Source organism: Dicentrarchus labrax, unplaced genomic scaffold (assembly GCF_905237075.1).
Source record: "Dicentrarchus labrax unplaced genomic scaffold, dlabrax2021, whole genome shotgun sequence".
In the NCBI taxonomy this organism is placed as follows: domain Eukaryota; kingdom Metazoa; phylum Chordata; class Actinopteri; family Moronidae; genus Dicentrarchus; species Dicentrarchus labrax.
The window spans coordinates 19,277,774-19,290,404 of NW_026136706.1; the positions used below are offsets into that span (position 1 = coordinate 19,277,774).

General features: G+C 40.6%; 1 protein-coding gene across 1 annotated transcript; it reads right to left on the reverse strand.

Annotated features, from left to right (window-relative positions):
• Positions 1–71: 71 nt before the first annotated feature.
• Positions 72–11,844, reverse strand: slc9a2 (solute carrier family 9 member 2). The gene is made up of 13 exons (XM_051404119.1): positions 11,348–11,844; positions 10,974–11,188; positions 10,634–10,882; positions 7,907–8,157; positions 7,596–7,813; positions 7,280–7,479; positions 6,922–7,011; positions 6,761–6,831; positions 4,641–4,808; positions 4,407–4,512; positions 1,877–1,993; positions 1,513–1,600; positions 72–1,124 (listed from the first exon to the last, which is right to left on the reverse strand). Exons 1-13 carry the CDS (start codon positions 11,607–11,609, stop codon positions 688–690), a joined length of 2,472 nt encoding a protein of 823 aa, XP_051260079.1. The 5' UTR covers positions 11,610–11,844; the 3' UTR covers positions 72–687.
• Between the last annotated feature and the right edge of the window lie 787 nt (positions 11,845–12,631).

The window sequence follows — 12,631 nt, forward strand, 5'->3', positions numbered from 1 at the left end:
TCTGTGGGCGGTGTCATCTTTATAAACCTGCATTGTATCCATGGTCTAATCGAGGATGCTTAAAAAACAGCTTTCAACAATGTAGAAAATTTATTGCAGAAAGAAAAAAACGAAGTGGGCCGAGATTTGTGAGGTCCATCAGTGTAACAGACATACAAAAGGCTTACAGATAGTCAGGAGTACTCTGTACTGCACAGCAATAAGTCCTCATCTTAAACATAATATGGCCTATATCAATCATACATCTGTCACACACAATAGGCAATAACATACAAAAAAAGTATAGTATTTACATGTAAGGACAAAGAAATAATCACTCAAAATAAAATAGTTTAAATTAGATTGTCTTTAAACATTTAGAAAAAAGTACAAGATAAAAAGTATTTAAAATCACATTGATGTCAACGGTTGAAATTGAATTGGCAGAATGACTCACTGTTGCCAGTTCATATACAGTTCCTTCACTACAGTGCACTGTGCTTCTGACTTCAAGATATTACTCTCCAGCCTGGTTCATTTTGGAGGTTGGTTCACCTCCAATAAGAAATGAATGGACCTCCAGTGTTCACAAACTCTGCCTTTTTGTGGTATTAATACACAGTTTTATGTACAGACCCTGGAGATGCTTGAGATCATGAGATTCAGTCTGTGGCAGGCCAGCTGCTCTCTGAAAGCCCAGGCACACCTTTACTTCCTCTTCGGGTTCCACTGAGGCCGTCTGAGCAGGGGGTTTTGTGCTGTGTTGTCTTGGGTTTCAGCTGCCCAGGCTGGAGTTGGAGACGAAGGCTGCTGCTGCTGCTGCTGTTCCTCCTCTTCTGCTGTTGCTTCATGATGCCCATTTCTGAAGTTATCAGCTGAACTGCTGTCATGGTCAACAGAGGGGGGGAATTGACGGCGAGGAGCAGGTATGCGGGCATTGCTGGAGGAGGAGTTTGTTCTGGACATGCCATGCCCCATCCGGCCTCTCTCCCCTGTGCTTTCATCCAGCACATCAACAGAGGGCGCCTCTTTTAGAGTGTCCAACCTTTGTAGAGGCATCATAGCTCTGGAGGAGGAGCGCCCAGGCTGGTGAAAACGAGAACGTCTGGAGGGGTAGGCCACCTCTGACATTGTTTCCTGATCATCTGGGACAGGAGAGGAGAGTGGTAAAATTGTAAAGAAACCATTAACTGGACTGAATAATTCCATCAAACCACATTATATTTTATACAGTTGCATGTGAATAACACTTGAATGGTCCTTGATGAATGAAGAAATAAATCTGGGTTCTAACCGTTAAACCTCACTGACCTGCAGGTGGCTCAGTCATTCCAAACATATGTTGTGCAGCCAAACATTGTTCAAACTTACATACATAACTAATATTTCACTCATTGTAGCTAGAACAAGCCGATACACAAATAAACACCTGAGCAAGTTCCATTCATTGAAATAGGCAGTGAGATAAAGTCAAAGGCTTTATTTACATAAAGGGAAGTAAAAGGGGAAGGTTGGATGTTAAGGGTAGTTTACCTGTGTAGCTCAGCCTCGTGGGAGGAAATTTTGATTCCAGACTTTTCCCAGCAGGAAGAGAGAAGTACTTATGAGATTTGGGCACCACCTGAGAATAACATGGGAATGAAAAAACAGAACGATAAGAAGGGAGGGTAGAAGGCCAAGAGAGAAAAAGGAGAATGATGACTAAGGGATGGGATAAAGAAAGGGAACCTTATGTTAGATTGGGATTTTCATATCTGAGTGTAGTCGAGAGATAATTAACCTGCTTCTAATGAGGTTCAATTCTGCTCTCACTTACATACTTTCACTAAAAGACTGAGATATTTACTATATATAATATATAGTAAATACCAGCCATAATTAGAGTTTTCCTGCTTACCGATGACTGAAAGCTGCCAGGTCGGAGGCTTCGACGGATGCTGGTGTGTCGTCTGATCAGTATCTCTTTTGTCTGGCTGTCATTGGGAAGGGCATGCTTATTTGTGTATGCCACCGTCTGGTTACAAAAAAACAAAATGGCACAAGATACAACATTACACCCACACACGCAACATCACACAGCAGTAGGACAGTGGATTCCAACCTCAGGGTCGGGACCCTCACTAGGGGTTGCCAAAGCCTCACAAGAGGTCACAGGGCCTTTTTGTAAAATATACGGTAAACCTATAGCTCAGCATTTGATTCATTTATGTAAAGAAAACTAAATGAAATTGTTATTTCTAAAGTTAAGATTATTATTTTGCAGTAGATATGAACAGGATAAGGGCATGGCGAGTAAGACCAGAATTCAAGCTACTTTCACAGATCCTTCACTCTGCTAATCAGCCTCAGCCTGAATTAGAAAAGTATGCAGTTAAAACAACCAGAGCTAATAGAACAATGAGAAGAAAAAAAAAACACTGAATCTGCCAAAAAAAGAAGAAACCAATTAAGTATGTAGAATACATTTTCTTTTCTTTTAAATGAAAAATACTGACAGAATTGTATAAAAACGTTCCCTAAGAATATCAGGAAAACTTCATCTAATATAATATTCACAGAAAATAATCTGCTTAAAATTCATCCAAGTTGCTCGTTTTACTTCATTCAGTTTTTGTGTTCAGTATTTGGGTTAAACAAAGTGTTGAGTTATTAAATTAGTTAATCGGTTCCGTACTGTTATTGTTATGCACTGAATATAATAGGAAATATCCATAAAACATGTCACTTAGTCGTGGCTTTTAGTTCAGCCAATAATAGAAAAAGATCCCTTAAGATAAAAGGTTGGAAACAACTTCCCGCTCACAGACTGCACCATTTTGTAATGCGTCCATCTGTAATAAAGTCTGGCTAAAGGCGGCCACAATGCCTCAACCTTTTGGTCAATAACATCCACTGACTGTGGAGGCGACAAAGGCTGAGACAAACAGACAGTTAAGATGCTTTGAGAAGAGACAGCATTCTTTACAGCTCAGATTACTCAACCAAAACTAGCCATACCTGTTTGAGCCACAAGGGTCTGTGTCTCTATTTGGACTTTGTGAGTTGCCACACTAACTTCCTCCATGCACGCACCCATCACTGTCAACACAGTTCTCTCTGTCCTGCAGCTTTTAGCTAGGGCTAAAACAAACATAACTGCCTTTCAAACTTTCCCAACATTGCCATTGTACTTTAGAGAAATGTCTCATATCAACAAAATGCTCTTATCTACTTCATGAGAGGGCAACATGGTCAGAGAATGGGAACCAGTTTCATGTTTTCTTCTGGTAAATCTGTCAAATAAATAAAAAGACACGAGGCAACACTGTGCCTACAAATGCAACTATTCGTGGTACGAGTGTTAAAAGGGAACAAAGTGCTCAAGATGTAGAGAAAAAAAGAGCTCATGTTAAAACAAATACCACCACAGTCAGAAGGTGACGCAGGGTTTGAGTGAGAGACAGACCAGTAAATATGTGAAGGGACTTGAAAAGAGGGGCTATAAAGATAATCAGACAATCCGTCTACCCAAGAACAGAAGCACATGCTCCCTATTTGTCGACACATCAAAGCGCCTCTGTGCGCTTTCTGGAAGGGTGATGTCATTTTACAAATGGAAAAGTACTGCCGGCCACAGTCTGTGGTCATGCAAAACAGCACTGAGTTTCAGTGCTTGGAGTAATCACATTATTGTGTGTAAGTAAGGCGTCACTGAAAATCTAGCCCAGTTTCCAGTTTCCATAAAACTGAATTTAAAATGACGCCTGTTCGCCGTTGCCGATTAGATACGAGCGTGTCTAACAAACTGAGAAGAATCTGATGCGTTATGTGGTTTCATTTTAGAAGTTGGAACATTTTCAGCTCTGTAAAGCAACACATGTGAGACTGGGCTGCTGTTGTTGGTCTAAGACAAACAAGAGTTCACATTTCACACCACTGTATCTACTGTAAGCAGCTAAAGGTTTACTACTACAACAGTAAAATGCATGAAGACTGGAGATCTCTGCCTTTACTCAATCAGACAGAACCACGTGGTTGTAATTCCTGTATAACGTTGGTGTTTGATGTAGCGGTAACTGCGGCCAACACGACAATGTAAAAATACTCTTACATGTAAACACGTAGAAGTATTATCACCAAAATGTATTTAAAGTAACAACAGAAGTTGTTTTGCACCACAGGTGTAATCTTAAATAATACTTATCATACGTTGTTTTTAATTTAAAATTCTAATTTAAAAAAAACACCTGTCAGATATATAGAGTAAAATATGAAATTTTGTAAAAATTACAATATTTCCCTATGAAATATTGTGACTTAGAAATAGCATAAAATGGATATAGTCAAGTAAAGTACAAATACCTCAAAACTGTACTGAAATATGGTACTTGAATAAAGTTAGAAAGAAAGTAAAAAAAATGCAGAATGATGATTATTGAATATCTCACCCGTTGCCTGATCTTGTACATGTTCTTGGACAGGATGTCATGCATGCTCTTCAGGTCACTAGCCAGGAACTTCTTCTTAGGTTTACCAGAGTTTTTCTTTTCTTCACTAAAAGACAAATAAAAACAGATATTAAGAGAAAACTAATGATTTTCTCTACCCCTTTGATCTGAAGGGACAATAAGGAGGTGAGGTGATAGTGAGACAAACAGAGAGACACGATGAAGGTTTCATACTAGAGAGACACGATAGATGGAGCAGCACTGATGTCTCCAGACACCGTGTCCAGGATCTCCATGGCGTTCTGCAGTTCTAGCTTCTTATACAGCGCCACAATACTGGACTCAGCCCGGTTGTCTCGGATCAGGATCCTCCGCAGGATTCGATTGTTGAACTTCATAAACCTGACGTGGAGAGAAAGGGGATTGCAGTGATTAGTTTAAAATATTAGGACAGGGACACTTTATTTTGTTCTGTTGGATCTGTGCTGCAGTAAATTTGATATGAACTGACACAATAATTATGAGGTTTGAAGTAGTGATGGTTAAAGAATGAGGTTGGTGTTATTGTATATCTTTCTTATTGTCAACAAATCCCCTGAAAAGATTAAAACCAACAATGTGTTTGTCATAAAGAAACATGTCAGCCAGTGCAGCAGTGTGGCTCACTGATGTCTTTTTAATGGCTTGGACAACAAAGGAGCTCTATGACACAGAGGAATAAAATAAATCAGACTTTGACTACACAAACAATACCTGTTATTGGGATAAATCCATTGATGTTTTTGGTGTTTTATTGGATTTGTACTGTAACACCAGGCTAATCCTTTTAAGTGCTGACACTCAACTTTAGTTTGAAAGTTATATATCAAACAAAGATTGTAACAATTTATACGCAGATCACTCATTTTAGTTAAAAACGTCATTATTGATTAATAATATAAAATCTGTTTGCAAACATATTTGTTCAAGTGCAAGTTTTGCTTTTAATTTTCATTGTAAAAATGAAAAAAATAATTTGTTTCCTAACTTCATTTATGGCCATTTTATTTTGTTGACATGTTTTTTTTAAATTACTTTTTACGTTTATGTTGGTGCATATAGTTTATTACCTTTTATTTTAGTTTTATATATAGTAGATTGTATTCTAGTTACAAGTGACTTATATACTGTGTACCATTCTTGTAATTCTGCTTCTGTCACACTTTACCTGATTGGGATAAATTATGTTATTTTTTGTTTTTTTGCAGGTGGTGACAGGCTGAAGTCTCTGACTCACATCCATCAGCAGACACTTATCTTACCATCTGACACATCTCAGGTAATGCTCTGTCATGATATCATGTGATCAGTGGGATCAAGAAAAAAAAAAAAACCAAAAACACAATCCAAATACTTTCTGCCCTGTATGTTACTCTGTCGTGTTCTGACAGGAACCCGTCTGACGAGACAAGTATGAAGAGTGTCCAAAAAGCCACAAGGAAGAGAAGGAACACAGGAGAGTCAAAAGAGGTAAAGAAAGAAGTGAAAGCAGTGGAGGCGTGGAGGAGTGTGCAAAAAATAAATAAATAAATATGTACAATATAAAAGATTTGAATAAAGGTATTCTGTCTTTACAAATTGTTTACATCACACCTGACTATGGGAACTATAACGCAGAATTCATTACTGTACATGTTTTGTGTATGTTTAGTTTGCATCCCATTCACACTGTGTTCTTATACTACATGTATTTCAATAACATCAATGCTATATGGTACTAAGTTTGTATACAGTATATGAAGCTTGGATTTAATCACAAAATAGTGAAGAAATCAGCGTTTTAAAAACAATTACCTAAAAAAGAGAAGCTGAAGGAGTAGAAAGAAAAAATGTTTTTTACCCCCAAAAAAGCACCAAAACAAAAAGAACTAGTAACATAATGCATTAATGTAAAGCAAATGTTTAAATTAGCATACTTGGCATGTACCAGGTGTGAGTGTAAAAGATTCAAAAGAGGCTATGAGGAACATTTTACAGGTTTAGAAAGAAAAAATACGAATGTCACTGGCTGCTGATGGTGGAAGCTGAACACGACTCCAGAGTCTAATTGGTTGTAAACATTCCCACAAAGTCCCGCAGTGAACAATAGCATTGTCGAACAAAACCACAAAGAGGGAATCTGAGAGCAGGTCAACTAAAACACACCTTTCTTCCAGTTTCACAGCAGATTCTCGCTCTTTAAACTTTAGGCAACAGAGTAGTTTAACATGAAGTGGGTAATGTGTGCACTCATGACTGTAAATAAGCAATATGTGGTCATTAAAAGCTTTTTGTTGAGCAGAAAGAACAGACAGGAGGAAAGAGAAAGTTCTTACTTGTCTTTCCAGTAGAAGTGGCTCCACTGTCCGCAGAGGTCCTCTATGCCGGCGATGGTGTGCTCCATGAGCTGAGAGCAAAGTGAGGCCTGTTAACACCGTCTGCTATATAGAAATATACCATCTGCCACATTCACAACAATCACAATCTGTTTGCATACCCTGCAGTGAACCTCCACATTGATGGTGTCCAGATTGCGGTTGGTTCTGCGGACGTTGATGTACTCGATCAAAGGTCGAATACTGATGCCCTGTGGAGAAAATAAAGAATGATCACAGATTCAGCAAAACCTTGGTCATCATGCATGAGATGATCAAACTTCACATATTGGAGTTGTAGACTGTAGACCAACTTTTCCGATTATAGTTGTAAAGATTATGTAAAGAACTATTAAAAAAAAAAAAGCTTTTTCTATTTTATTCTACTACTAAGACAAAACACTGATACATATCACACTAATATGAGTTAGAAAGACGAATAATTCACAGCAAACGACTGTGTAAAATGTTTTCTCTCACCTGAAGAAAGACAGTGAAGAGGATGATAGCAATGGTGGCAGTGACAAAGAGCTGCTTGCGGCCGATGTTATCAGGAAGAGTGAAGACCAAGGCAAATGAAATTGCACCTCGCAGGCCGCCATAGGCCAGACCAAATTGGTCTTTCAGGTGAAATGGGATGGTGCGGAAAGGATTAATGATCTGAGTCAACACCAAGACACCTGGGAAGGGAGGAAATGATGTTATTTTTTCAGAAGTTGTATCCTGTGACCAGACCGAGGTTAAACACAACCTGACCTCTAACATGACCCAGGCACCCCCCTTGCCCTCTCCTTACCCAGCCCTCTCCATATAAAAGCAAACAGCAAGGTGAACAGGATATAGCCCCAGTTCCACTCGTGTTCCGTTGTTATCGTGACGACCCCCAGGAAGAAGAAGATGAGGGTCTCAGAGATGGAGCCGAGCATCTTGACCACGTGGCGAATGGTTGTGCAGGAACGCTGGGAAACATTTTCCTCCACATAGTACTTCATGGTGAGCGCGCAGGTCACGATGCTGCAGGGAAACACAAAACACAGGTTTTTGCTGTATTCTTGCAGTGTTGCCATTCAAATATTTGCACCTCGAAAAATGTTAAAATCTACTCACGCCATGATAGACGAGATGGCGAAGAGCTCGGCCACCAGATAGGCCAGGTAGCTGTACATGAATATGAAGAGCGGCTCTATTTCTCGGACCCTGGAGGTGAATCTTGTGGTGAAGGCGGCCACGAAGCCAAACAGGATACCGAAGCCCATCCCACCGAGCCCGACCACGAAGAACCTCGCCACCCCAAGGAAAACATCCACTGGCTCCACAACCGGCATCTCCGCCACAAAGTTGAACATGTTGTACAACACCTGAAAACATGTTCACAGACATACTGAAACTGAAGTCTTTTTATGTGCAGCTTTGCATACACATCCCTGTGAGAGGTCATGGGTGGTGTCAGGGGCTGCAGCCTCTAATGACACACTTGCAGATAACAGTGATTTATTGAAATATTTACTCAGCACTGTTTGCAATTTGATAATCTACATTTCACCAAGCACGCTGAATGACTCACGGAAAAGGAGCATTTGCCAGAGCAGCCAGCTTTGTTCCTTTTCCTCCCGTTCTGCTAGCAGTACACCTCTGACAATGAACAAGGGCAACTTTTTAATTCAATCTTGCTGTCGTTTTCATGGCAATGTGGCTGATTAAAATCTGCTCTCTGGATGCACAAAATCATTAAGTGAGTTTTCAGAGAAAGAAAGAAGGCAAGGACAGGATATCATACATGGAGCCCATATAACATTTTCTCTAGATGCTCAGAGACAATCGCTCAGCCACAGTTTAACTGGCAGAGATAATTGTGGCATCTCACTTGGACGAAGTAAAGGTTTTAATGTTTACTAGCAAACGGTTACTATGCAGAATAAAGGATCCCAGCAACCAAACAAATACACGTAGTACATGGCTTGTTTGAAGCATATGGCATGTGATATTTAAGATTTTAATTATTTGTCAACAAATCCCATGAAAAGACCAAAACCAAACCAATACTTTCCCAGAAGAGTCTAATGCACTCAACAAATTAATAGCTAAATTATCTATTAAATTATCTGGGCTCCGTAATTTTATTTTTGAGGGCTAGTTCAGTTACAGGTTTGTTGCGCTAGTGAGTATTAACAGAATGTTCACGTCTTTTAATCATTTTTGGACAACAATGAAGTGCTGCTGTATTGCACAGAGGAATGAGCTATATCAGGCTTTTGCCACACACAGACAACACTTGTTAGTGTTAGTAGGATCAATTCATTGTTGGTTTCATTCTATGGGATTTGTTGTTAAGAAGAAGAACACAAAATATCACCAGACTTATTCTAACAGGGTTAACTAGCCTTGGAAAGATCAGAAACAAACAGGAGCTTTTTTTTCTTCCTTTTCTTAACATTTATCAAAAGCAGAGCTGTGTGTTAGAGTGAGGCAGCAACAATTCCCTGTTTTAAATTTACACATCATGGAGGATACAGAGGATAATCGGGCCCTCACAAGTGAACTGGGTCCTCTCCACCATCTGGGCTCCTATGACTGACACCACCTTTTACCAAACTATTGACTGCAGTGCTCCTCGGAAGTATTTGTACTTCTGGCAACTATTATAACATCTTGTTTGATGGGCACAATTCTGCAACACAGAGTTCTCTGTACAGACCACACCTTGGCTTTCCCAGTCTCCCGAGTAAATGTTTGTCTTCACTTTTCAGCTCCGCTACTGTGTACTAAACAAAAGGGTCACCACACCAAAGGTAAGAGCAGGGATGGGTGGGTGAGTGGGAGGGCGTGTTTGAGAACAATAAAAAAAAAAAGGTGAGGGGGGAAATTTGAGCTTGAGCTACCTTCAGTCAGGTTTCAGACGATGGTGTGTGTGTGTGTGTGTGTGTGTGTGTGTGTGTGTGTGTGTGGTAACTCCTCCCATGCAGTCAAATGTAACAGTGACCTCAGAAACAGGTTATGCTGCATCTGAATAAACAGGCTCCCAAAAGGAACACAGTTCAGATCTGTGTACATCTGTGGATCTGTGTTTTCATGTCTCTAACAACATTCCCTCACTTCCATTTATGAGTGATTTATCTGTTCAGCAAACTTGCCAGTGCACAGACGTTTCCCTCCCACACATTATGTTCTCATACATGCATACTAACCCAGAAGAGAGAGTGAACTAATTGTACAGTATCTGCAGAAACCTGAGCTGAGCCTTTAGAGAAAGAATAGAAAAGCTTCAGACAACACGATACTGGATCTGCCATTTCATATAATAGCGGTTTTAACATTAAGGGTCCATGCTGGATCTTAAATGGTAGGTGGAGTTACAATAGTCCAGTGTGAATAGGATGTGTAGAGCAAAATACTGACCGTACGTGCCCATATTTGACATATGATCTTTATGGGATCCATATTGATCAGTAAATTTGTTTTTGTTTTTTTAAATTGTGTTGTCTCTGTGGTGTTAGATTACAATTTGTACCCACACCAGTTGCAGCACTTTTCCAATTTTTATTTTCTCTCTGTATCTGCAAGAGGCCCACTGAGTGCAACCTTAAGGTGTATTCGGTCACTGAAATACGTCCCATTATCCCGGAAAAAATGCCATTAACACATAAAGAACAGTTGTAATGGCACCATGCTCATTACTCAGCATATTTCCATAATAAGCAGTAGCCCAGAGGTATCCAAAGCAGGCCAGCGTGTTGCAACAAGTCTCAACTCAGTGTAAAGGGCACTTCTAAGCACGACAAATGTCCTGCTAACCTGCACAAATTCAAACACACTTTCACAGTCTCCGTCACTTACCACAGTGACGGCATCATTGAAGAGGCATTCCCCAAACACCACAATGTAGAGCTGCTCGTTGACAGACACGTCCTCAAACACACTCAGCACAGCCACAGGATCCACAGCCGAGATGATGGAGGCAAACAGCAGGTTTTCCTGCAGGTTGATGTCCTGCACTTCAAACGCCTCGATCTGACAGATGGCAAACAGAGACATGCCAATGCCGATGCTGTTCCACAGAGTCCCCACCACTGCAAACCACAACACCTGCAACAGAAACAGAGAGGAAAAAGTCTAATTGCTCTTTATATGAGAACAACAGGTTGAATCTGGGTTAGGAAGTGGATTTGTAACCGACCGTGCCAATGTTCTCGAAGAAAGGCCTGGTGGGCATGAAGTAGCCCGAATCCAGGACGATGGGGGGCAGCATGTAGAGGAAGAAGACATTGCTGCTGAGCACAGCGGGGGGCTCCTCATGGACAGAGTGCATGATGCCACCCACAATCAGACCAATGCTGATCAGAAGGCAGGACTCGGGCACCCAGATGGTGATCTTGTGGTATACATGGAAACCTGAGGAACGAGAGGTAACTTTAGTTTAAAAACAGGAACAGGGCTGTGAAAGAAGCAAAGAGTTTACCTGCACCCTCTATGAAAGGGCCACACCTATTACCTTAACCCATCTCTGTGTCCATACAGTCACCAGTTTGAGTTTATGTTACTGTTACTCACCAATTTTTGCGAATGAAGCCAGCAGCACCCAAAGAGTGATTTCAAATGGGATCTGTATTCTTGGGTAATCCATTGTAAACACGGGTAAATTTGCCTTTTCCGCGTCTGGAAAGGCCTGGGGGCCATCGGGCTTGACGGGGGGGACAATCGTGACACCGCCGGTCGGTTTCGGAGGGATTTCTCCTCTGGAGCCATACAGAAGGCTGAACAATATGAAAACAACGAGTAACACTTCTGTCCGTCTGGAAATGTGTAAATCCATTGTGCACAAAAAAACCACAGCCCCCACACGGTAATTCAAACTGATGTGAGTATCAATCACTCCATCCAACTTCACCGGAGAAAAGAGATTAAAAAAACTCGAACAAACTCCTCTAACAGTTGTCAGGTTTAATCTTCTCGGATGTTCTCACTGCACCATCTCCTCAGCACTCTCCTGCAGTGATGCCTCAATTAACTTCTGAGGGCTATGCGATCCGGACTCCTTCAAACTGAGGGACAACACACCTGTGGTTTACCTGCAGCGCGTCCACGAGTTCCGATACAGGCTGGGCGCGGCCCCGAGCGCCGCTCTGATTGGGTGCCACCTGAAGCAGATAGAAAGGGTGGGGACGCGGCGGTTTTCTGCGGGCCATTCAAGGGCCACTCTTTAGGTTTCGGTGACACCTGTTTCCTGAGCTACACAAGTTTCAACTTTGACTTGTAATACATAGGCTACTGCTTCTCTGATTTTTCTAAAGTGGTTTATGGACTACACGAACACACAGATTAATGAGTATAGCCTGGCCCTCACAGAGCAAATTAGTGAAATGTTGACAATGAAAACACTTTTCAGGAACCTCATATAAACTGGTTCCTTCATTTAAAGATTAAATCTTTAACCAGTTTACCTCTCAGATTCAATATTGATGATAACATAAAAAGTGAATTCTCCCAACATTGGTGTTAACAGCATTAAATCTTTCAGTCTTTGTCCACTTAGTCTGTTTTTAGCATGAAACCCCATTTTCACCAGGAAAGAATAAAAAAAAAATTTAAAAATGAGAGTGAAATCGTACGTTTTATTTATTTCTTGACATACATTATCTCTTAAAGAACTGGCCAAAATGGCAGAACACTAAACACAAACAAATAATTTATATGCACATACAGTACAATAAGAAAGGACCTGGAGGCATGAAGGAGAGAAGCTTTACTGTTTTAAACATGTTTTGAATTTTAAAATAGCATTTTAAAGCCTGATATGAAGATAGCATTTCCAAAATACCCATGGAAAAACTTAAC